A 26,293-nucleotide genomic window follows, 5' to 3' on the forward strand; every position below is an offset into this window, starting at 1 on the left:
AGTCCAGGGATCTGGAAGTCCGGGACCCTTCCCTCATTATCACTCTCCTGCAGTGGAGTTGGGAGAGGCTTCTGCCACCACCCCTGTACTCGCCAGCCTTGAGCCTGGCTTCTGGCTGAACAGTGCTCGCCCCTGTGGGAGCACACTGACCACCAGGGGACAGCTCCTGCATTGAGCGTCTGCCCCCTGGTGGTCAGTACGCATCATAGCGACTGGTTGTTTCATGGGTCAGTCTATTGCATATTAGGGTTTTATTATATAGGATGATACTATGTTGTGGAAAGAAAGGAATACTTAACATTTAAACTGGTGCTTTCAGGGTAAAAGAATGTAAGCAAGATAATGGGTGTGGAGTGTGACAAGGGTTCTTTAGCTACTAGTGACATCTCACATAACTGGAAACCCAGTGACAGCTGAGTCACAGCTGGTTCTGGGGCTCAGTGGCGTCAGGGCTCTCTTTAATTCCATCTGCTGGTCCTGCTCTCTTCTATTTTTGACTTGGTTCTCAGTAAGGCCCTCTTCAAAGATGGCAACGTCACCAGCGCAGCTCCCAATTCATGTCTCTCCTTTGAAAAATCTCCGTGAAAAAAAAAGGTTCCTCTCCTTTGCTCTGGCACCAGGCTGAGTTGAGCTCAGACTGGCACTCATCAGGTCACATGCCCTCCTCTGAGCCAACCACCTGGTGAAAGGGAGGGACAGCACTGTGATTGGCCTGCCTTGGAGTTCATGCTCCTCTCTGGAACCAGGGGTAGAGTCAGCTGCACCTGAATCAGGTGGTCTTAATCAGGGGGTGATGAGTGCAGGTTGCCTTCTGCACCGGGAACCCCAAGAAAAATTGAGGTGTCACAACTAGAACAGGGGAAATGGGTGCTGGACAGGCAAACACCAATTGTCCAGTTTACAAGGAAACAGAAATGAAAGACCCAGACCCGGAGGGGTGAGCTGGTCCGCCTGAGCTGGTAGAGGGTGGGGCAGCGCCGGGATCAGTCTTGTCCCTGCTGGTTGAAGAGTGCCCTTCGGAAAGAACCCGCGGGGCCACGTCCTCCTGCCTCCTGCGGAGGAACAAAGGGCATTTCCCCGCCAGCACTCAGATGCTGGTTTCCTTTCATCAGTGACTTTCATCAGTGACTACAGCATCTGACAGTCCAGCTATTTGAAAGTCCTTATTTCAAAACATGATTCCCATTTCAGGTCCTGATCTGAATTTATTATGACTCCACTCGTCCTGAGAAAAAGAAAACACACACATATTTCTTTATCACTTTGTATTGCTCCAGAGCCTGGGAGGTGTGGCGCCCCCAGGACGAGGACCTGCCCCCCACAGCACATTAATGCAGGCAGGTCCCCAGCGGACATGCCCTGGAGAGATGAGCCCAGGGCTGATTGCGGCTGTCAGAGGCGATGTGCAGGTGCGCTGAGGGTTGCTGGTTGGACAAACAAGGCTGGTGGCTTTCCACCTGCCCCTGGGAGGAAAGTCCCCGCCCAGTTCAGTAGGAACGAAGACCATTTAGGAGAAGCCGTGTCCTCAGCCCTGATTCCCCCACTTACAAACTCTGTAATGCTGACAGAAGGCAAGTCTTCGAGATGCTTCCCTGCCCTCGCAGGCACCAGACACCAGCATACCTGCCCTTCGGAGTGATGACCCGTTAGTCCGAGGGTCGGGGTCGGGGACTGCTGGCCTCAGCGGATGCTCCCGAATCCCTGATGTGGGTGCATAGATCAGCGGCCAAGGCTGTGTGAGCTCCAAGTGGAAGTTTTCTGGTGTCTGGTTTGTTTTTCACTCTGATCACGTCCTACAACTGCTATAATAGGACTCGGAGAGGCAGTATCCATGTCACCACAGTCTTGTTTGTGTGTAAATCCTCAGCCAAAGATACTTTTTCCCATTGCCTTTTAGAGAGAGAGAGTGCAAGGGAGTGAGGGCAGAGAGGGAACACCAATGTGAAAGAGACACATCAATTTGTTGCCTCCTGCACGCGCCCTGAACAGGGACCAGGGATGGAACTCTGCAACTGAGGTATGTGCCGCTGACCAGGAATTGAACCGGGGACCCATCGGTGCATGGGCCTGGTGCTCTAACCACTGAGCAGCACTGGCCAGGGCCCCACAGTCATTTTATATTGTCTAACACAGTGTTTGGCACACAGGAGGCGCTTGCTAAATATTTACTGAGTGAATGAGGGGCTTTTTAGGATCAAGCTATCATTGACGTGACCTTGACCGACGAGCTGGTTAATGTGACAGACCCTGGGCTCTCCCCTGCCCCCCCATTCCGAGGGAGGACAGCAGGGTCTGGAAATCTGAGCACCTCCATCTCACAGAGAAAATGGCCTGTCAGCACACTCACCTCCAACCGGGCCTCGGCTGTGCCTGGCCGATCAGATCGGACGGTAATCCTCCCAGGCAGCGGGGGATTTAGCTGTTATCTCACAGGCTGCCGCCGCCGCAGGATTAGCGAGGCTTTCAGATAAAAGCTCAGAGGGGGTAGAGTTTCATTCTTCCCTTCATGCTCAGGGAGCCGGGAGGAGAACGGGCTGCTTCACTGTGCACTGTCTGGGCTAGAATATCAATGACAGGAGAGACAGGGCGGGCAGCAGGCTGTGGGGTGCGGGGAGGGGCCGGCTTCTGGTCCTGGCTCAGCCCTGGTTCCCTGGTCTCTCCGAGGGAAAGGATAATGTGGATCAGACAGCGTTGTGCTCGGGAACCCAGTGCTTGGCAGGAAAGCCCTTTGAAGAGGGGCTTCTGTGGGAGGCGGGGAGCTGGGCCCCGGAGGCAGGCTGCAAGGCGAGGGCTGGGCCCGAAACACCAGACTGCCTGGAATGAGACCCCTTGGCCCACATTTGCTCCGGAGAAGCATGAAGGGGACCATCCCATCCCACGTCCTGAGGATGTTCTGTGGGACAGCCTCGTAAATTCTAGTTGCAGAGAAGAAACGAAGGCGCAGAGGAAGTGTTTCCCAGTGCAGGGCGCCGCGGAGGGCAGAGGCAGGGTGAGCCGTGTGGTGAACAGGCTCCTGCCGAGGGCACGAGTGTCCCGGTGGGCCCGGCGCAGATCTTCCCACAGTTGCTCCCCCTCCTTCCTCAGCTTCCGCGTGTGTAAAGGGAGAACAATAGCAGTGCCCACTTCTCAGGCAGGGGCTGAAGCCTAGTAGGTCTGTAATAAGCGGCACAGACAGTCACACTGACTGTGTCGGGGCTCTGAGGATGTGCAGGCTGGAAAGAGAGGAGAGGCAGGAAGGACAGCAGGCGCCGGAGCGCCAGGCGGGAGTGAGCAGACATGGGGCGCTGGCCTTAGCAGAGGGGGCTCGGTGGGAGCCGCTGCTCACCAGTGGGCCTCAGGCTTCCGTGAGGGGCTGGAGCGCTGCGGTGACCCCCCGAGGACAGGGGGCCCAGGGTCGGTGCTGAAGACTGGCTAGCTCAGGTGCGGCAGAACGTGACCCTGAAACTAGCTGCCTTGGCTGAGGCTCAGAGAGATCACACGGGATGGGTGATGGGCAAAGGCATGAGAGCTTTTGTTCATATCTGAGGGGTAATAACAGATACGCTCATTTAAAATTATACCTAAGACGTATAGCTCTTACTCCTCCTCAGTACCAGGAATGAACATAACTCTTAGGGCAATTTAAGATAATGTGAGTGTTTGATCAGCAACATTTTAGAAAATTCAAAAAGCACTATGCTCTCACTGTGCCTTTACCCGTCACACACCCACGCATACACACAGATACAGACACACACACACACACACACACTACACCACCTGTACGCGCACCAGCAGGGGAGTCTGCCCTTTATCCTGTTGGCGATTGTGAGCAGGTGCCCGGGAAGGGGCGAACTGTAAGGGAAGTGGTGTCTAAGAGGATTATTCCGGCTTCAGTGTGCAGGATGGCTTAGACTTCGGAGCGAGATGGGGAGATGTGCCCAGAGGCTATTACTAGAATGCAAGTTAGCCTAATCCGGTGCTGGTGTTCTTATTCCCCCTGCTATTAATAACGCAGTGCCAAGTGCCGTGAACACAGGTCTGAATCCTCCATGCTCTCCTGTGCATGCCCCCACCACATCAGGCCTCCCACCTGCCACACTCCACAGCCCAGCTCTCTGCTGCTGGCAGTCTATGTCCTGGATGGCATTGAACTTGGGAGCCCAGTTCTCTAACCCCCACCTTCTGGCGGAGTCAGATCCTTCCAATCCTGACAAAAATCCCCATGCTTAAGAACTCTGGGAAGAGCACACAGGATGGCCAGCCGGGGCCCTGACAAAGCAGCGGACTCCTTTCTAAGGGCCACAGTGACTACAAGTGCCCTGAAGGAAGCTGAGAGCTTCATAGAAATCATCCCATTTAATCCTTAAGACAAACTCATGAAGTAAGTATTGTCCTTCTTCACCCCACCTTTTATAGACCAGGCAAGGAAGGGGCTCAGAGACATATGAGGCGGAGCTGGGCTTTGAGCCTGCACTTACTGCTTCCCAGTGGCTGCCTTGAGAACTGACTCTAGTTCTCTGCGCCCCCCCCCCTCCCCCCTTGGTTCAGAGGCTTCTGCCCCTGGGAGACAGCTCACCTGGCCTGTCAGTCTTGATTTCCTCATGTATAAACCAGAGACCCAGTGCAGGAAATTCATGCATAGGGGGCTGTCCCTCAGCCCAGCCTGCACCCTCTCCAGTCTGTGATCTCACAATCCAGGACTACTGGCTTCCAACCACTCACATGCCTGCCTGCCTAATTGTCCCTAACTGCTTCTGCTTGCCAGCCTGATCACCCCCTAACCACTCCCCTGCCAGCCTGATAGATGCATAACTGCTCCCCTGTTGGCCTGATTGCTCCCAACTGCCCTCCCCTGCATGCCTGGTTGTTCCCAACTGCCCTTCCCTTCTGGTCTGGTTCTCTCCAACTGCCCTCCCCTGCCAGCCCAGTCACCTTTAACTGCCCCCCTCCCCCCCCGCTGGCCTAGTCACCTCCAACTGCCCTCTCCTGCTGGCCTGGTAATCCCACTGCCCTCCTTTGCCAGCCTGGTTGCCCCCAAATGCCCTTCCCTACAGGCCTGGTTGACCCCCCAGCTGCCATCCCCTACAGGCCTAGTCCCCCCCAAACTGTTCTCCCTTGCAGGCCTGGTTCCTCCCCACCCCTAAACTTCCCTCCCCTGCTAGACTGATCATCCACAATTGCCCACCCCTGCTGGCCATCTTGTGTCCACATGGGGACAGCCATCTTTGACCTCATGGGGGCAGGCTATATTGTGTGTTGGAGTCAGTCAATTTGCATATCAATTATTAGATAGGATTGGAGGTGGGTGTATAGACTACATATTTTTGAGCATTGCATTATATTTAGCAAATAAAATCAGATGGATTTCAATAAAACAAATACTGAAATTGGATGGTTCCTAAATTTTCATCTTGGACATTCTAGAAGCCTTTGTCCTCAACACCCACTCCAGTATTGCTCATTATCTGTGCTTTGATCTAGCCTAACTCCCATTGCACATGAACTCTCCTGTTTTTACGTGGAAATTCATCTGCAAGTGTGTGTGCGTGTCTGCACGGACTCAGGCTCGAGGGGAAGTGAGGGATCTAAGTGAGCAGATGGGGCTACTGAATATTAAAGTGCAAATGTGAAGCCAGAGACAGACATGTGACAAGGGGCACGCTGCTCAGGCCCAGCTGAAGGGGTTCACCAGGCAGACAGCACCCCACACGGAGCAACTGCTTTCAACCCACTGCGATGGGAGCCCAGGTGCCGCTGTCACTGCTGGCACCAAGGCCCCTCCCCACTCTCACCGGAGCTGAGCCTCCAGAGGAATCTGAGCCTGGCCCAGGGCAAACCAGACCCAGGGCAGAATGCCTTCAGGGAGAACCCACTCTTCATTTTGCTGTTTTGAAATTGAGATCAAATTTGAGGTCTTGTTTTTTAAAAGTCACGCAGCAGGCAGGCTTCTGACGACAGGAGCCCACCACCTCCACAGGACATTCGTGGTCAGCCTGGGAGGTGCCCGAGGAGATGAGTGCCTGTCAGCTGTCTGGTTGTTCACATGCCTCCTTTCCAGGGCACTTGGGATGGGGAAGGGGGAGATGGGGGAGGGGGGGACATCTGCTTTGGGGAAGGGACTTTGGGGCATGAACATTAGCAGCTAAGGCCCTTCAGTGTTTGGCTCCCAGTCCACTGCACATGAGGGCCCCTGGCCAGGCACACTGCCACCCGCTGGTGAGCCCTGGGTGTGCTCAGAACCTCAACCTGCCTGGCCTGGTGCCTCAGAGGGAGTAGGAGAAGGCAGGTGGCAGGCCGCTGGGTCTTGAGGGATCCCTATGTTTGCCACCAGGTTTAGGAAAGAGGGAAAGGAAGAGAAGCGCTTGCCTGCATTAAGAGGATGAGCAGAAATGTGAGGGTGGGAGGGGGCAGATAGTGAGTTCATGGTAATTTCTTGCCTAAAAATAATAGTCACTTAAGTCAATGCCTTCTAATTTTTCAAAAGCCAATGCCAAGAGATTCATATGTTATGTCCAACCCACAGAACTCCACAGATGGGGAGTATTGCTCCCACTTTGTAAGAAAGGAAACTGAGGCTCAGGAAGTTGGATCTCTCTTCCTAATGCCGCGCGTGGTAAGTGGAGGAATATTTTCACGCAGAAGTTAGACACAGGCTGGGTCAGTCTGGCTTCCCTGGGTTGGTCCTGTGAGCTGGGCAAGTAAAACTGAGATGACACCTGCCGTCAGGGTCTTTGAGAGGCAGGATCACTGGGCACATGTGACTGTATCCCATGCGGGCACATGCTCAGGGCGTGGGCAGGACTCAGCCTCTCTTTGCAGGCCCGCAGATCCAGCCCCTGAGGACCGAGAGCCCCTGGCATTGGGGAAGGGATGAGTTGGGAGTGAATTGGCTAAGAGAGTAAATGGCTGGGCCCTCTGGAAAGCCTGCATTGTCAAGGCGTTCAGAAGGTGGGACTGTATTTTGGGAAAAGTCGTGGGGGATTAAGTGTCATCTGGCCTTATCCTAACAGATGGATCCCTGGGAAATTGCTGACAACAGCGTCCTGACCCCGGGTAGCATGTCCTGCTCCTTCCCTCAGTGCTGCCTGCTGTCCTCTAAGCTGCCATGCCACATTGCCTGGGTGGCTGGTCACCACCGTGCCCTCACACCTCTGCGGGGGCTTCAGGGTGTCTGTCAGCCTCGTCTCAGAGTCACAGCCTCCTTAGGGTGGGCAAGCCCAGCTACCGTGCTTGTGGAACCAGCAGACTGCTTTCCCGGAATAAGCCGTGGCCCCGAGAGTGGGGGGATGGTGCAGTGAGTCCTGGCACAAAGCGGTGAGCCCCGTCTTCAGTGTGGAAGTGGCTTTTCCATGCTGCCCAGGAGCCCGGTGTGTCCCGTGTGTTAGAGGTGACAAGACTTGGAGGGCTGCCCCACACCGGAGAAGGCGAACAGTGGGATATAAACCATCTTTCCACCTGTGGGGAGGGAGCTCCCGGGGCAGCCAGAGAACACTGCTGCTCTCCGGGGCACTCTGAAGCAAAGATAGTAGTGTAATGTGACATTCCCCACTCTTCGGGGAAGAGATTAGATGGGTAATAGCCATTTTCAAGAGCCGGGGAGGAGGAGTGCAGCTCAAGAGAGGAAGGCACAGCCTGCTGGTTGTGCACAGGCACCTTTCCATTTGCACAGCAATACCGGATTCTCTCCCCAAACAGCACATCCTATCTTGCAGCCTCCAATTTCCTACTTGTGCTCTGTTAGCATCAAGCCCTCTCCCTTTGCCATTCAGGACCCTCTTCAGGTGCAGTAAGGGGTGTCTGCGTGAGGGGGCTGAGTGGGCAGGTGCCGGCTTCTGTGGCCTGTCACTTGCCTGCCATGCGGGGCCAGGGCGACAGCATTATCACAGAGCCCATGAGCTTGCTCCAACCGCACGAGGTCCCCTGAGCCCACAGTGAGGGTCTCGAGGTACTGATTTCACTCCAGCCCCCCTCCAAAGTGCCAATGATCTAGCTTGGCTTAAGGAGCCGAGCTTTTAGTATAAGCTAAGAGTAAGGTGACCAGATGTCCCAATTTTTAACAATTTGTCCCACGTCCCTCGGTGTTTTAAAAAAGTCCTGATTTCAAAAATCGGGATTGTTTAAAAATGCCACGGGACATGGGACAAATTGTTAAAAATCGGGACTGTCCCGCCAAAAGTGGGATGTCTGGTCACCTTAGCTAAGAGTCACCTGACGTGAGAAACCGTTTCTTGGGTACGATGAACAAAATCCAGGAGGAAGTTTTCCTTTCCTGTAGGGCCCAGAAATTGTCCAGCTCTGATTCCTTGAAGGACCAGTGTTTCCCCCCTTCCCAGACCTCTCAAATATAACCCAGCTGACACCATAGTCAACTCCCTTGACCTCAAGATGGAGTCTGAGAATATGTCCTATCTGTGTAGCACTCTGTGATTCCCAAAGTTCCTTTACTTCTAACGTGCTGTATAACCTTCACAGCAATACCGGAGACAGGTTGGACCTGTGTTATTCTAGTTTTAACAGAAGCAGCTATGGAAGTTCAGAGAGGTTAAGTGACTTGCCCAAAGTCACACAGCTGCCAGGTAGCAGGGTAAGACCATAAGTCTTTGGGACTTTGGTCCGCAATTCTTGGTGTTCACTGTGCCACACAGGTCCCGCCTCCTGCCTTAGGGCTCAGGTACATGTTCTGAGAAGTGGAAGAGTCATGTCACTTACTGGACTTTTCACTTAGGGGTTTGGGTGCAGGGGTGGCCCAGCTGTTTGAGAGTGGACCTAGGGCAGAGGCAGGGGTGAGAGTGCAGGTGGATTAGGGAAATGCATGTCTGCATCTGTGAGCGTTAGTGACACACGGATGGGGTGAGCGAGTGGCATTAGTCAGACTGGAGGAGGGCACTAGGTGGCACTTCTAGGAACGACCCCCTGCTTGTGGAGAACTCCTCTGCTCACCCCTGGCCCCAGAGTTCCAGAGCACGTACGGCCACAGGGCCAGGCCAGGCCACAGGAAGCTGCTAGCACATGATGCCTACAGCTGGCTGGTGTCCCACAGCCAGAGGGCAGACCTGGGGTGCCTAGCATGCTGCCAGTGGAAAGCAGCCGAAGGGGGAGGGGCAGGCTGGCAGAACAGAGCTCCCTTCTAGAACTGTCACTTACAAGATGCCTGGTGTTTCGCTTGCTGGAGCCCAGACTCCGCAGAACGGGCCGCTGGGCAGGCAGGCAGTTCCTGCCGGGCAATGGCCTCATGCCACTCTCCTGCTACCATTGAAAGCCAACAGGCACAGACTCGGAAAGTCAGCATTTGGTTCTGGAGTGGCTACTTTAGGGTTTTATTAACCAGAGCGTGCAGTCCTGGGTTTGCACAGATACCACGTGCCTCAGGAATCCTGGATGTGCTTCACCGTAGAGTTGAGAATTTCGAACCCATGAAGCTCTCGCAGCTCAGCAGCAAACCTGTCGCCATCAGAACACAAGCTCCAGGACCTGCGTGCGGACTGCTGAGCCCAGGCCGCCCCCGCACCGGCCCTGGCCAGAAGGTGGCCAGGGGCCGAGGCTGGGGCCCTGGAGCCCTCAGGAAGGCCTGCAGACACTGCCAGCACTCCCGCTGAGTGGTGGGTGCCCCAGGCTGATTCCATTCACCTTGCTCTCGGGAACTTTGAGTTCATGCTAGCTAATATGCCATGCTTTCTGTGGAAGAAAGACTCTATCCATTCCTCCTGTTTGAACAACCAGACAGAACTTGAAAGGACCTCAGATGTCATCCAGGCCAACCCTCTCATTCCACGGAGGAGGAGTCAGAGGTAGGGGGCTGCAAAGGATGGAGCCAGGCAGGCCAGACACCCTCCCTGCCAAGGAAGGCACCCCCTTTGAGCGGGGCTCCGGCACGCAGCCGGCAGGCAGCCATGGTGGCACCTGCTGGGAGCATGAATAACTAGGTGTTTAAACACATCAGAGCAGAACCCAGTGTGAGCTAAACAGGAGCAGTGGGTGTGGTTAGAGCAAAGCTGTCTTGCCCTGGCTTGTCACCTCGCATTGTGGTTTGCTCCAGCAGAAGGCTATGGGCACTGGACCGTCCCCCATATGCTTAGGCCCTGGGCAAACAAGAATGAGGTGCGAGGTCTAACTTTTTTTCTTTAGAAAAGTAGAGGGAAGAGAAGAAGGGAGAGAGGAGAAATGATGAAAGGGAAGGAAGGAGGAATCTAAAGAGGAGAGAGGAGGGTGGGGAATGAGGGAGTGGAATGCAGAGAGGACAATGGCAGGAAGCGCATGACAGGAAGCAAATCCCTGTCAGATAAAAGTCTTCCCTCTCTGGGTGGAGCCTGAGCTTAGCTCCTTCAGGGAAGGCTTCCTCCAAGAGGCAGCTACTAGGGCCCAAGCCTCCTCCTTCTCCTCCTCCACACCGCCCCCCTTCCCACACACACACACCTGGGCTCAGCAGTGCACAGCTTCCCCAGAGCGATCCCTGCGTTCAGAGGCACAGCCCTCTCCCGCCCATCGCGGGCTGTGAGCTTTAACAGGACTTGCAGGATGTCCGTCTTCAGCAGGGAGGATGCCACCTGCGGCACCTCCATGCAGTTCCCCAGGCAGAGGGCGGCGTTGGCCACCAGAATCTCGTCCTCCGAGCTGAGCAGCGCCATCAGAACACTGAACTCTGCAGGGAGGAGAGCACGCAGTGGTCTCTAAATGCCAAGCAGGAGGCTGGCAAAGGGATGAAAGGCGCGAGGAGGTGCCCAGAAACTCTGAGAGAGGGCATGTCACTCCCGCATTTAGCAAAAATGTGTTGCGCACCACGGCTCCTTGTTGGGTCTCTGCCATACCCCAGAGGCCTTTGGCAGCATCTGGCGCACACTGATGTGTGTGGGTGGATGCTGCGAGGCAGGCATGCAGGGCTGTCTTCTCTAAAGTCCCAGCCTTAACCTCTACCCTCCACCTGACAGCCCTAGTGGCAGGCTACCAGCCTGCATCCTGGGCTGCAGGGCAAGCAATAGGGCCCAGAAGAAAGGTTCCTGCCTGCAGGGAGGGGCCCCAGGCAGTCCCCTTCTGGCACATTCCAGGGGAGGGGAAGGAGAACATTAGCGGGCTGCCTGGCCAGGGAACCCTGGTACCAATGACTGCAGCTGATCAATTACGAAAGCAACGCCAGGCTCAGACTCCGGTTACTTTCCTTGCTCACTAAAAGGGGAACCCTCTCTCTCTCCTGGTGAAAGAGGAGAGCCCATGTTAGGTAGGTTGGTCTAAGCAGAATGCTTTAGAATAGGGGTGTCGAACTCAATCAGAGAAAGGGCCAAAATCTAAAATCCAGCCTAAATCGCGGGCCGAATGGTTTACTGAACAGTCATAAACTGTCATTGTGATGGAAACGCAGCGGAGTGCAGTGATGACAGCGCGATGCGGGCCACATTGCAAGGCCTGGCGGGACGGATTTGGCCCGCGGGCCTTGTGTTTGACACATGTGCTTTAGAACAACCTCAATCTAACTTGGCGAGAGGTGGTAGCTCCCTGCTTCAACCCCGCTGCCTGGATCCGAAGCCTGGGCCCGCTCCCTGTGCGCAGCCCAAGGCCAATCAAATGCTCTCCGAGCTGGAGGTGAGGTGACATCTGACAGTGTAGACACAGCTGCAGGCCGGGAAGAGGTAGCGGCTGTCCTCTAAGACCCTGCTCTCGGCACACCTGCGGGTCCCTGTGCCGCTCCCAGGATGACTAACCTCTGGAGGTGGGCTCTGTGTGATGGAAGTATCACTTACTCTTGTCCAGTTGTATCACTTCCTCTCGTGCTTCGTGGAAGCTGTTGGTGCAGATGGCCAGGGTCTTCGCGGCATAGCGCGAGGCAGTCTGGCCTCCCGCCTGGATTGTAAATTGGAAAAATCCCATCAATCCTGCAACTGCTCTTGGCAGAAACCACAGTGAGCAGCTGTGACCTGCTCCTGGCGTCCTAACGTCTAAAAGAGAGGCCCACTGAGAACGGTGCACGCGCTTCCTGAGGAGCACGGCCCTGCGGAGGGAGTGGCACTCGCCCCTCGGCACAGCCCACACCCGGGGGTGCAGGCCTGGCTCCTACACCTGAGTGTCACCAAGCGAGGCTTTGTGAGAGTGGCTGGGAAGGGAACGACGCTGTGGACGGACAGATCTATTAAAGGGAGGGAAGGACCGCTCACTGCAGGGTTTGAGAAGGAGGGCTGACTTGCCAAGGCTGCCAGGCCTGCACAGAGAACAGCAGGGACCTACATAGTTTTACGAGGTGACAACTGTCAAATCATAACCCAACGCATGGTGCATATGTGCATGCATAATACCATGTGTGTGCATGCAACCGGCAGCCTCTGGCAGGTTTGCAAGAGTTGTCTAGAGTGAAGGACAGTCATCATGCAGTGGCAGCCGAAACTCAGACTGGGTGGACATTCAGAGGAGAACTCCATCCAAGTTTAAAATCTAACAGGGGTGAAATAACGGCACCTCACTCTGTTCCCCAAGTAAAATAAGTTGCTCCTGGAAATTCCAGAGGTTGTAAGCAGTGACGGTGTTTTACCTTCAGGAACTTAATCATTTTCTTCACCACTCCTGCTTGTAGGGCCTCCTCGACGATTTTCAGGGAGGATGGGAGGGTGCGGCTGAGGACACCAGCAGCTCTCTGGGGGAAGCAGAAAGTGAAGGGTAACAAAGTTCTTTTCAGATATGCTGAAGACCTTCACAAGTAAACAAGGGGAGGTAAAACAACCATTGATATTGGAAGCAAAATTTGCACCTTGATTTTAAAATTGCAAATTGATTTAAAAAATATGTAATGGCCAAGTAGCAAGCACTGCTGTTTTTAATACAGCTGCCAGGTAGGCCCATTCAAAGGGCTGCGGACATTGGTCCTGGCATATCATGGCTCAGCTCATTTCTGCTCCACACAGGCCACCAGTTCACCTTCTGTAAGCCTCGGCCACTCCTTGGTTCTGGTCCCAGAGCCAGAGCAGCCTTCCTGGACTGATCCTCTGGGTCAGGCGTCCTCAAACTTTTTAAAGTGGGGGCCAGATCACGGTCCCTCAGAGAGCTGGAGGGCCGGACTAATTCCTACTGTAACACCTCGGCTGCGCTCACTGCCCAAAAAACCTGGCGGGCCGGATCAGACTCCTCTGTGGGCCACATGTGGCCCACGGGCCGTAGTTTGAAGACGCCTGCATGGTCTTTTAGCTTTTCCGTTATCTGTTCGGAATCTGTCTTTTTGTTCTATTTTCTGGGAGACTTCCAGTTCTAATTCTTTAAAAAAAATTTTTTTTAAAATCAACATTTTATTGATTTTTTTGCAGAGAGGAAGGTAAAGGGATAGAGAGTTAGAAACATCAATGAGAGAGAGACATCAATTAGCTGCCTCCTGCACACCCCTACTGGGGATGTGCCCGCAACCAAGGTACATGTCCTTGAATGGAATCGAACCTGGGATCTTTCAGTCCACAGGCTGACGCTCTATCCACTGGGCCAAACTGGTTTCGGCCAGTTCTAATTCTTTAAAATAGCAAGCAATTACTACAATTTGGCTATAATACTACTTTGAATTTTTCTGAGGATACAAATAACAGTTACTACTTTTTTTCCTATTTCCTACACCATCTCCGGGTTTTTTTTTTTGGTCAATTTTTTTTATTGTGGTCTTTCTATTTATGTGCATGGCTTTCCTGAAATGTCTGGGGTCTCTTAGCTGTCGATCACACTTACGAAAAGAAAAAAGCAGTATGTTTGGGCCTGCTGTGCTATGGGAAGCTGGTGAGCAGGTGACATGTGGCACCTTCAGATACTAGACAGCACACACATATTCTCTGGTCTCCCAGTGCCTCTGGGGGACAGACGGGGGCTGCCAAGTGCAGTCCCCTAGACTCTCACTGCTGCCCTGATGCACCTGGCACTTTGAAGTTGCCATCTTCTCCAGGGTCCCTTCCCAGCGGTGTGCCCCTCAGTCTGTGCTCTACACCGAGGTTTTTCCAGCTCTGCCCTCTCCTGACCCACTGGTGTCCTTGTGCCTGTTCACTTTGTTGATGTGGGTTTCTACTTTCCCCCAATGCCTGTAGTCTCGTTTTAAGAGGTCTCAGAGGGAGAAGGCATAGACTATGAGTTAGCACGTCATCGGTCTTGCTTCCCTGTCTGCTTCCCCCGGGGGCTGGAATGTCTCCACAGCTGACAGCACAGATCTCTTTCCAGGCACGAGGCAGTAGAGAGCACCCTAAGGAAGGACCGATTCTCCTGCTGGAGCTGCTGCCCCACTCAACATGCCACCAGCACCCAGCTGTGGCACATGCAGAGTCCTGGGAAAGTCTGGCCAAGAGAGTCCTAATGGTTAGCATAAAGCTAATGCTGGCCTAGCTTTAGGTTCTAAGGTGATCAGACGTCCCGCTTTTGTCGGGACAGTCCCGATTTTTAACAATTTGTCCCACATCCCGCGGTGTTTTAAAAAAGTCCCAATTTTTGGAAAGAATCTTTTAAATCTTTTGGACTTTTTAAAAATGTCGTGGGATGAGGGACAAATTGTTAAAAATCGGGACTGTCCCGCCAAAAACAGGGCGTCTGGTCATCTTAGTTTAGTCTAGAGGTGGGGATATATGGCCTTTGGTCTGTGGAAGGCCCACAGAATCATGTTGTCTGGTCCCTCCAAGGCATTGGGGGTGAGCTAATTAAATGTCTGACCAAATATAGAAGGCTAATTTTTAAGTTGATAATTTTGTATGGCCCAAGAATGATGTTATAAATATCCAAAAGGCCCTAGGCTGAGAAAAGGTTCCCCACCCCTGATTTAGACCATCCAGAAAAGCCTCCACTACCCAAGAACAGTGGTGCTCACCACTTTGGGATTGTGGATGCTGTCTGAGGATCTGATGGAAGTTGTGCTGCCCTGGACCCATGAAAATGTGCACACACTCAGAATAGTCTACACAACAGCAGGGGGTGCCGAGGAGCTGCAGACTTACCAAATGTTCCTGGAGCCCAGGTTAGAAACCCTCCCCATGATGCTGGACTGGCCTCAGGGCAGTGTGGGCATGCAAGCTCCAAACAGGATGCTCTGGGTCTACTTAGAACCTTCACACACACACACATACACACATACCCCTTCTCTCTCCTCCCTCAGGACCGGCACCCAGTCTGTGATGTTTGAAGTGCTGGAGGCTTTCTAGGCTTTCTAGGCTTTGCGGCCCTAATAGGTGGGAAAGTTGGGGTAATTGGTAATGTGTATTTATAACACATCCTGGGATACTGGCAAATAGCCTCTTGAACCACATCAGTACTCTCTGACGTACTACACTCACCACCCACCTTCTCGGTTTTCTTATCCTAATGGAAACGGAATTTAAAGACATTCCAGCCATTCCTCCAAGGGGGCTAAGGCCATTATGGGTAAACAGCCTCCAGGTTCACTGGCTTGAAAACATGGGTTTGATTTTTTTGATCAAGGAAAAGAGATTCCACACAAAATTGCAAGACACATTCCATTTGCATAAGGAAATAGGACAAATCAGATAGGTTACAAACCAGATACCAAAGGGCTCCTGGATTCTAGGGGGCTCCACAGATGAGTGTTGGGCAGTCGTCACTAAACCCCATGAAGCTGAGGATTGTGTGATTATGGGCATCATTCTGAGGAGTGTGCCCTGCCATTCCTCAGAGCTGGCAGAATCTCAAAGGTGTGATGTCTTTGAAAGGGTAAGATGCATTGACATGTAAGCAACACAAAGGAGAACAAAGGATGCTGTTCTGGCTCTCCCAATCTTACTGTCAGGATTCCTCCATCCTGGCTGTTCAATAGCGACATGCACCTCCTGCTCACCTCCGAGGCCCAGACCTGCAGCCATGGGGACAAAGAAGGGTCTGTGAATGCTCTGGTCATCAGAGTCCTCGATAGAGCTCCCTCCAAGCCCTGATGAGAGCTGACCACCCTCCTGTTCACTGCCACATTTCCTCACTACAGGGCACAAACCCTGAGGGTAGGAACCACATTTATCTGACTTTGTAAATGCAGGACCTAGCAGCGGGCGCATCCTGCACATTCAATTTTCTGAATGAGCACCTGACCGAGTGACTCATCTATCCCTCCATGAAGCAGAGAAGAGTGTCCCCCAGATTTCCCAGTCCCATTGCCCGCGCTGGCTCTAGGGGCTTCTAGCTCTTGGTGGAAATGAGAACAGTTCTATGCAACAGGATGTGCTTAGGTTGTCACAGGGTTTGGGGTAGGGAGAAAAGAATACTGTACCTCAGAGACTAAGGGGGACTGAAGACACAAGTTCATCATGAGTCCCAGGAGTGCATATATGACGTCTCTGGAAAAGTCTGCATCCTCCTCACACCTGGCCTATGGAAACAAATCAAGGTAACCCATGACCTTTCTGTCATGCAGCTTTAAAATACATGTGCGTATGTACCTGTGTATGTGTATACTAGAGGCCTGGTGCACAAATTCATGCATGGGTGGGGTCACTCAACCTGGCCGGTGATCAGAGCTTATCAAGGCTGGCCGGCTTGAGGGGAGAGACTGCAGGAGGGTGGCTGGCTACAGGAGGGTGGTTGTGGGAGCACATTGACCATCAGGGGGCAGCTCCTGTGTTGAACGTTTGCCCCCTGGTGGTCCGTGCGCATCATAGCGACTGGTCTACTGGTCACTTGGTTGACTGGTCGTAACAGTTGCTTAGGCTTTTATATATATATATATATATATATATATATATATATATATATATATATATATATATTTCTATATTTAGTTGATTTTAGAGAGAGAGGATGGGAGAGGGAGAGGACCGAAGAGAAAGAGAGGGAGAGAGAAACATTAATCTGATGCCTCCCGTATACACCCAACTGGGGATCAAACCTGCCACACTAGCCAGAGCTGCCTTGTAGCTTTAAAGTCATCTTCCCCTTGGCAATGGTCTCAGCATTACTTAAACTCCCTACATTGCCAATGTCAAGAACCTACGCAATGTTGGAAGATTAAAAATCAGTCTATGAGTTAGTCTTAGTATGGGACACTCCCCAGGAGTCTCTTGTGCCTCTTGTCATGTGACCCTGATTCAGCCTGGTCCTGTGTTTACACTGAAGACTGAGCTGGTCAAATGGGTGGTCAAGCCAACTCCGCCAGCAAACCGTTCAAGCCTCTCAGGGTGAATGAGACATGATGTGGAGGCTTGCTGAGGTCAGCTGCCCATAAAATCTGTGGTCACAGAAGGAAGAAGGTACTGGCTCCAATATGCTCAAACAGAATTTTTAGAAAATCTAGATAATGAAGAAGCCAAACACTCCCAAAGAGACAGAAAACCAGCTTTAAGGAGAAAAGCTAAAATACCATGAGGCTCAAGCAAGCATCTCTAAATTCCTCAGAAGCAGACATCTGTCTTCTGGTGGCAGCGTCAGCACTGAGGTTTCCCATGATGGCAACACACTGGCTGAGAGCTGAGATGTTGACTTCCTTGGGGTCTCTTTTCTAAAAGAGAATCGAGAGAAAGCAAATGTGCAGAAAGCAGGCAGATGATGCCGGCATCTTCCCCAGGGGCACCCCTCGTGCACCGAACACCGGGAACCAGAACATGCAGCATCACAGCGGCATCAATGGGGTCAGGCTGGCAACAGGGTGGAGGTATGTGGCCTGGAACAGAGAGGCATTGGGCTCATCTCAGGGATACCAGCAACCCGCCTGGACAGCAGAGTTTCCACTTCCATGTCTGAGAGACTGGGCTGTGGACATGCTCAGGTCCCCTGAGACGTGGCTCCCCAGGGACGTGGTCTAGTCCCAACATGCTCTCCTCAAACTCCCCCACCCCCTTGCCCTTCCCTGCCTCCCTAGCTCAGATATCCACTCTCGCCCTCCTGACCAGGACATCTTCCATTCAGGGTTGCACACAGTCCTCATGGCCAGACTTAGGATCACAGGGGACTGATGAGCCTGAGCCCTCTCTCCGCCTTCACCCTAGACTCAGAGGCCACGTCCAGCTCTTCCTCCCCTGCAGTGAGCCTGCATGTCCCTCTCCACCTGGCCCAGCGAGGGCTGTTTTAATAAGAATTGTGTAAATTCCAGCTGAGAATAAATGATTCTTGGATCCGAGAGTCAACAGGCACTCTGGAGTGTGACTGTGTTTAAACAGCTCATGCTCCTGAGAGTCAGAGATGATGAGATGGAGACCTGCTCACCAGCACGCCTCTGAGAGCCGGGAGAACACCTGTGAGGTTGGCCCGGAACCAGACTTGGAATCTGTTGGGAGAACACCAGCCGTGATTTAGCTCCACATTGTACAAACCATAAGAGAAATGCAGATCTCAGGCGATGGGGCGAACAGACAAACTCTGAGTCCCTGTGTTTGCGATGTACCTGGGTAACTCATTTGGAAACAGAAGAGAATACCCCAGGTATATGGTGCGGCTTTCATTTCTCTGAATCTGAATAATTGCCTTTGATGTTAAACATCAGGTCTCAGATGGCAGCACTTATGCAGAAATTGCTGGAATCCCTAGGCTTTGCCAAACTGACCTCCCACCCTCCTGCCCTCCCCTCGCTCCGAGTCAGCGCTGTGTGCTGTGCAAACAGGAAGTGCAGTGCAAGCATGGCTCCTCAGCACAGCCACAAGGAGTTCCAGCTACACATATGCCTCCACATGCTACACACATCTCCACGTGTTACACATATCCTCACATGCTACACATGTCATACACTGCACCTACATGGCACACACTTCTTTCTACATGCTACATGCACCTCTGCACACTACACACACGTCTCCACATGTACATATATCTACATGCTACAAACACCTACATATATCCTCACATAACACGCCTCCACATGCTACACGCCTCCACGTGCTACACATCCCCACATACTACACACATCTCCACATGCTGTGCATATCTCCATATTATAAACACATTCCCATGTGCTACATGTCTCCACATGTTATATACATCCCCACATGCTACACATGTCCCTACATGCTACACATGTCTCCACATCCTATACACACTTCTCCACAGGCCAGAGCAGCTACTGAGTCCCCAGCCTGCACATTCTAAACTATCAGACAGTCAGCAACAGTTGAAGAAGAGATGTCAATAACTGTTACCTTTCTTCCAGCACCAAGTCTGTGAGCAGTCCCATGGCTGAGGTGGCCCTCTCATCTGAGAAGTCAAGAAATGACACCAAGGCTTCCAACAATCTGCAAAAAATTCAGTACAACCTCAGAGTGGGCTGTCCTTCAACATTTCCAACAGGGACACCCTACAAGGAGGTGAGGAAGGAGCCAGCATGCAGGAGAGGTAGCTGGAGTGCCCTGCCATGTCCCCAAAAATCCCAGTCACTGGCCCACCCAGTGACGCAGGCTCTCCTGCAGAGTGGCTCTACCACCCATGTGCAGTCCCTTTAACCCAAGTTCACTGATTATCAGACAAAGACGACAGAAAGGAATCTCTGGGGCCTCTGTCATATGACTGACTCTGGCTCGGCCAAATTCAAGCACATAAATGACATTGAAATGGCATCCTCACTAATCTGCTAATGACTAAAGTAGGAGGGCCCCCTAATAAGGTGGGGGATGGAATAAAGACTTCACAAGATTTTGACAGGCTGCTGAATATATCAGACAAAATTTAATACAATTAAAGTCAAACTCCTCCACTTAGAGCTGGAAATCCTGCATAAGTAACAGAATTGGTAGACCTGGGTTATAACTGGTTCATATGAACAAGATTTCAGGGTCAGTAAGTAACTGCAAACCCACTAAGAGCAAATAATTCAGAAGAATTGCCAAAAAACAGCTATTGCAATCTTAGGCTGCCCTAACAGACTGACAGCCCAGGATGAAGTAGGAGCCACTTGCACAACCAGCAGGCCCATACTCAGCACCCACAGTGCACTCAGTGCTGTGCTCAGTACAGGGAGGGCAGCACTAAGCACCTGGGTGACATGACAGAAACAAACTCATGTAAAGTGGGTCCGGAGTCCACCCGGTGGGAGGTGTGGGAGGATGGCGAAGAAGAAGGCTGCAAGGAGCAGCTGATAGGTTAGCTATCACTTGAAAGTATAGTGCTGGCTTTTGTTCCTTTGTTCATTCAATCAACACCCGCAGGGCACTGTCCAAGGAGCTTGCAGGCCAGTGTCAGGCACACAGGAGAGAGCACTCCTGGCACAGCACACAGCATTCACAAAGACGATGTGGCCTCAGAGAGCATGCGCACCTGGGGGCCACCAATAGTTCCTCACAGCGAGCACTTAGGGTGTGAGGAGAGGACAAGGAAAGGCGAGGCCAGAGACCTGGACAGGGCCAGCCTGTCACGGTGGCCTTCTGTGGCCTGCTGGAAAGCCTGCCCTCTGCCCTGCAGGACTAGGTGTCCCCAGTGTGGTGGGTAGGTAACTTTCTTGGCAGTGGTGTGTGTGGGGAGGCAGATTCTTGGGCCCACCTCAGGCTAGTGGAAGGAGGCTGCATGTAAACCAAGACCCCAGGTGATGCTGGGGCACCATACTTCTCAGCAGCTGGAGGACTAGTCTTCTAGGCAGTCATCATGCTGGCATTTCTAGTAGGAAGCTAACAGGATGGATGTGCACGTTAGACAAATCCCTTCGGTGGCATGGTGGAGGCTGGATTGAGGCAGGTAGTATAAGAGGCAGGGAGTCCATTTGGGGTGGGGGGGAGGGATGGATTATCGAGACTAAAGTTAAGACTGAGCCAAGGCAGCGGCCACATGAGAAGAACAGTAGAGAAGAGAGGTGTTCGCAGTGACCGAGGAGGAGTGGCTGGAGAGGGACACTGGGAGGGAGCCAGAGGAAATGAAAGTGGGAGATGCTGGGGAGGTAGGATTGACAATACACCATCATTTTACAGATGTGGGAGCCATCCAGGGAGCCCTCGGGATGCTGGCTAGGCAGCTGGGGGGATGGAAATGTCACCTCTGAAGACAGAAAACGCAGGCCGAGGATCTAGTTTGCAAAACCACTTCTGAATGATTAAGTTTGTGATACCCCTGGTGCTGAGATGGAGATGCCCAGGGACACAGGGGGTTTTCTCCCAGCACTTTTAAGAGACAGTTATTATGGGTGATAAATAAGGGCTAGGGTGAGAGGAGGGCCAAGGATGGGGTCCTGGGGTCCTTGACTTGGAAGATAACAGCATAAAGGAAGCTCAAAAGGAAACCAAGAAGGAAAAAAACCAAGCGGTAGGAGGAGACCAGGAAGATAACATGATAGGACCAATGGGCAGTGACGGGAAGCAAGTGCAGAAATGATCCATCCGGTGGGGTCTGATAGGAAGGTGAGCTCCAGCACCCACATCTGTTTACTCAGTGGCTTGGGTAGGCAGGGCCTGGCAGTCAAGTCCAGAGGGAAACCAGGATGCTTAATTTGGAAAATACCAGGCTCCTTCATGCCCTGGAAAGTGGGAGAGATGACGTGTTCTGCAGGCCTTTGATAGACTGACCAAGGCTTCGGTATCGGGAGCAGCATTATCCCAGGCCAGAATGGGGCAGGCAGTTTGTGTTCAGTGAAAGGAGGTGATTTTTTCATCAGCAGAACATCCTGTGGGAGGTGAGAGCCACATCCTTTGGTTAGCTGGGGAAAGACCCCATCCATTAGCTGTGACAGTGCCCATCCAAGCAAACTGACAAAGCTCTGAAACCTTCCCTGGAGGGCAGCATGCACGCCATGTGCCAGAATGCCCCCAAGGGGACACTGGTGCTGGGGGAAGGGGGGGAGGGGCTGGATAGTTGACAACACCCCAGGTAACTTCAATTCTGCAACTCCCCCACGACCCCGGGAGTGACTACAGTGTTCCTGTCACAAATCACTCATTTTACAGTCAGTTCCTATTCTTCCTTCACCAACTGAAATCTGTTCTCCTCGCTCTTGAAGACGAATGCTGATGAACCTGAGCAGACAGAGGAGGAGCTGAGCAGGCAGCCTAAGATCATCTTGCTTTCAGTCCCAGGAGCCATGAACAACGAGGCTTCTCGCCGTGTGAGTGCACATCCTCACTGGACGGAAGAGAGCAGCTGCCCCTTCTCACCCCTCCTCATCTCCTTTATTGTGGGCCCATCCTGCTTTGTTGGCAGCTGTCCCTGTACATGGACCACACATCAGAAAATGATCAAATGCACAGTAAATGCACTTTTGCATCCATTTAGCACCTGAGCATGGGCCCTGGAGAGAGCAAATGAGTATCAAGTTATTGTTGGGTCCGCGTCAGGTGTCAGGCATAAAACTGGCCGCTTTTCCTCCCTGCGGCTGAAGCTGTTTGCTGGTGAACCCCACGGAAACCCTGCCATTGTCTTCTACCCTGCCTGACTCCGCCGTGGAAGCCGGAACCATTTTCCAATCGCAGGTGGCACGTGGCCAAAGAGAAACAGAAGCAGTTGTTTCTCTTGATAGAAGGGACAGACCCGGCTGGTGCTAAGCTGTCCTAAAGGGGAGGTGATGCCTGGAGTGGCATGAGGGAAGGGACAAGGGAAGGACAGAGACCTGGACTCTGACACCTTGAAGCACTCCACCAGCCAATGCCACCTCTGGTCTCCGCGGTTATGTGAGAAAAGAAGACCAGCTTCTCTTAGTCATGTGTTCTGTCGAATGCAACAGAAAATGTTTAGCTGGCATCCACACATCACCACTCTTGAAGCAGGGGAGACACCGTAAGTGTCTGTGAAGCAGGGGAGACCCCAGGCTCATCAAGGCTGAGTAACTTTCCTGGCCACTTAAGTAGACAGAGGCAAGCAAGGGTTTGGGCTCATGACTGTGGCGCCTAAAACCTAGCTCTTTCCACTAAGTGGCACTGGCCCTCCTACTTCCTGTCACTGTCCACTTGCTCCTTCCATGCACCGCATCCCTGGGGAAAAGCGCTGTGGGAGGAATGTGCCCTGAGCCCTCTCTACGAGGTCATGGAGCCTGCATGCAGCCCCAGCCTGCTGCAAACCACCCCGTTTCCCTGCAGAGAGCACTTTCTTCTCTTTCTGGTCTAGTCAGGATGGGCATTGAGAGCAGCAGGCATTGAGGTAATAAGCGAAGGCTTCTTGGCTATTTAAAGAGAGCAGGCAGACTCCCGGGATGATCATAGATGCCACTCTCCAAGACACTGGAAAAATTCAAATCGAAACGCAAGCAATTCAAAGATAGCTTAGAGGAGAAAGGCTTACGATTACTAGAGCTACATTTATGCAGAGAGACCAGAACCAAATAAAGCACGTGCTGAAGAGATAGAGGAAATGACTGCAGATTGAGGAAAAGTCCGATGGCACCTCTCCTGTCAGAGAGGTAAGCGGGAAGCTGGTTGCCTTCACTGAGCACGCGATGCTCTGAGATGCTGGGACCTTCCTTACCGGGTCAGGTCCAGGTGGCTGATGACCAGGCTCCGGCCGTGCTTTGTCTGGGCGAGCTGCAGCAGCAGGGCCAGGCTCTGCTGCCGGACGGGCAGGACCTTGGAGGTTAGGAGGGAGGGCAGCAGCCGGCCTGAGCTAGGGTGTATCACCAGCTGGCGCTCGTTTTCCTCTGCAAAACACAGGAGCATTCGCCGTGTGGACCGCGGACAGCGATTAGAGGTCTGTCCCCACCCTCCAGTTCTCCTCCACTCATCTGAGGGGCGGGATAGGGAAGGGCAAGGGCACAGACTCCAGAAGCAGACTGCTGGTGTCAATGACCAGGTGAAGGGCCTCAGCCGATCTAGTAACTCCTGTGCAACTGCTTCCTGAGGAGGCGGCAGACCTAACACAGGGTTAAGTGAGTTACTATTGATGGCGCCTCCAGCAGGGACTGGCACACATGCATTGGTAACATTCTTGTCAAAGGCTCCTTGGTATGTCATCTGGAAATGCAAGGAAAGGGGAAGAAAGCAGCTAACTGTGGAATGTCTTTAGACTCATGGTCGGCAAACTGCTGCTCGTAAGCCACATGCAGCTCTTTGGCCCCTTGAGTGTGGCTCTTCTACAAAATACCACGGCCTGAGCGAGTCTATTTTGAAGAAGTGGTGTTAGAAGAAGTTTAAGTTTAAAAACTTTGACTCTCAAAAGAAATGTCAATCGTCGTGCTGTTGATATTTGGCCTTGTTGACTGATGAGTTTACCGACCTGTGTTAGACCTTCTTCATATAATGGCCAGAGTCCTCGCGGGAAAAGTAGGCTGTCCCATGAGAATGCTCCTGAGTAAAACTCGCTCCCTCCCCGCACGGGAAGCCACTCCAGGCAATGGCCCTGGGTCTTCCCCCTTGCTGGGTCATCTCTAATCAGGCGTGTGACTCTGAGGGCACCAGGGGTGCAGGTGGAGGGTGAGCTAAGCGCTGAAACAGACCAGTTTGTCCAGCTCATGTATTTTTCCTTATCCTGGAAAAGGAGCTCACAGAGAACAACTGCAATGACTAACAGAAGGAGAGGAGCTGAAAGCGACAGTCCCCATCTCCTGTACTCCTCTGTAAGCCCGCCCCGAAAGTGTGCTCACTTACCCCTCTAAAAACCTGCTTGGCATTTAATGAGTTGGATACACCGAGATGTCATTGATCTGCAATAGGGCACTGACATCACAAGGCTGTGTCTGACACCAAGGTTCTCAGAAGCGGAGGAGCATGCCAGCTGAGGACATTGGGATTGCACAGGACAGTGTGTCCCCCACCGTCACCCAGCCTGCCTTCCCTCTTTTGGGGTGGGTTTTGCAAAACCTCCACCCTGGGCTGGTGGGTCACCTAGAGAGCAGCAGGGGACCCCACCCTAGAGAGCAGCAGGGGACCTCACCCTAGATAGCAGCAGGGCGCCTCAATCATGATATGAGTTTGAGTATGATGCTCTTTGGGAAAGAGGCCCCTGATTCTCTAGTTTTCTAGAATCTATGATTCCTCCACTCTAATAAATCAAGAAAATAATTACATGATCTCATATTGAGCACTTCCCAGTTTACAAACTACACACACAAGCTCTATTGCTGGGTCCTCACAGGAGCCTGTGATAAGGGGACACAGCTACCATTATTCTAATTTTCAGAGTTTACCTATGTCCAAAGCCAGATCTTTTCCTATAAAAATACAATCTTTTTAGAAATAATGGAAATGGTTCAAGTTTTGATTTACTTTGAGGTCACAAAAGTGATCAGGTTCTTTAAAGACTGATTAAACCCCAGAAGATGCTGCTGAGAAAAGAGCTGAGCGAACCTGCCTGCCCACGCAGCTCCTGCGGTAGTGGGGGTTAAGGGTGACGAGGTGTGATGGGCGGGGCTTACCGTTCCCCCTGCACACGGCTTGCCAGAGCCTGAGAACAGACACACACAGGGTCTCTTCCGCTGCATCTTTTCCCGCCGCAGAGAAGCTCCTGGAATGGACAAGGGAGAACAATGTCAAAACTGGAACTGTCTTCATCTTCCTTTCAGCTGGTTCCATTTCTCCAACAGGCCTACAATATGGGGTTGAGAAGTGACTCTAACCCAGAGCTGAGGTCACCCGGACCGAAGGACTGTGAGGCACTGGACTGAGAGCTCCAGACAAGGAGGCAGGCTGAGGAGACCAGGCTGCACGCTGGGGGTGGGGAGGGGAGGCAGCGAGGTTTGTCTGCGGACCATTGGTGGTCCCTGAGGTCTGAAAGGTTGGCAACCGCTGACTTAGGGTAAATGGGCCTCCTCATGCAGGCCAACATGTGCTGGCAACTCTACCCCACAGTAGCATCCTACGCTTCAGGAATACACTAGAATATACTAGAATAACTGAGATACAAAATAAAATAAAAATAAAGTCAGCAAACGACCTCCTATCATATGGGTCTTTCTTCAGATGAAATTATGGATGTGAGCAGCCAAACCCAGCTGATCTCATTTCCTGACATGATCAGCAAAATTCCGAAGGGAACGAATAGCAGTCTTGCAGCTGGTGGGAAACCAGCAGCGCAGTTGTTTCTCTGACTTGGAAGTGTTTGGAGAGACCCTGGAAAGGTCGGGGCCTTCTCTGCAGCCACTGTGGCACAACTAAATCTCCTGAGGCTCCGGCCCCGGGCCCACACAGCACCTCTGCACTAGCCAGGGGCCACCGACAGTGACTGTGCCAGCTCACCCGAGGAGGTCTCTGCCTGTGCCATCAGTATCTGCTTTCCTGAGAAACGCTGGTCTTTCCTTGTGTAGACACTGGCTGTCTTATAAACATTCCTACCTTCTTATGACTTCGTTCCCACTGATGATACTGAATCCATTATGTGTTCTGAATAAAGTTCGCTCTGCGCCTAAAACAATGTCAGAGAAGCCCACGTCAGACTCCTGAACCGCCTGCTGTCCTGCTGTCACCATGCCGGCTAAGAGGAGCTTTGAGACCACTGCGTACAGGGATCGGGAGGGCTGGGTAAAGAGATCGGGAGGGCTGAGTACAGGGAC

General features: G+C 52.5%; 1 protein-coding gene across 1 annotated transcript in view; it reads right to left on the reverse strand.

The window, feature by feature from the left end:
- Positions 1–9,280: 9,280 nt before the first annotated feature.
- TTC12 (tetratricopeptide repeat domain 12) overlaps positions 9,281–26,293 on the reverse strand; it is a 40,108-nt gene continuing 23,095 nt past the window's right edge. The window contains exons 10-21 of the mRNA XM_036428067.2: positions 26,076–26,145; positions 25,160–25,248; positions 23,278–23,446; positions 19,044–19,136; positions 18,118–18,178; positions 17,276–17,413; positions 16,190–16,288; positions 15,713–15,781; positions 12,497–12,598; positions 11,715–11,814; positions 10,396–10,621; positions 9,281–9,423 (exon numbers count right to left, since the gene is read on the reverse strand). Coding sequence (XP_036283960.1) covers positions 9,348–9,423; positions 10,396–10,621; positions 11,715–11,814; positions 12,497–12,598; positions 15,713–15,781; positions 16,190–16,288; positions 17,276–17,413; positions 18,118–18,178; positions 19,044–19,136; positions 23,278–23,446; positions 25,160–25,248; positions 26,076–26,145 — 1,292 coding nt within the window. The 3' untranslated portion in view covers positions 9,281–9,347. The remainder of the gene's footprint in view (positions 9,424–10,395; positions 10,622–11,714; positions 11,815–12,496; positions 12,599–15,712; positions 15,782–16,189; positions 16,289–17,275; positions 17,414–18,117; positions 18,179–19,043; positions 19,137–23,277; positions 23,447–25,159; positions 25,249–26,075; positions 26,146–26,293) is intronic.

Source organism: Pipistrellus kuhlii, unplaced genomic scaffold, assembly GCF_014108245.1.
Source record: "Pipistrellus kuhlii isolate mPipKuh1 unplaced genomic scaffold, mPipKuh1.p scaffold_m20_p_9, whole genome shotgun sequence".
NCBI classification, from domain to species: Eukaryota; Metazoa; Chordata; class Mammalia; order Chiroptera; family Vespertilionidae; genus Pipistrellus; species Pipistrellus kuhlii.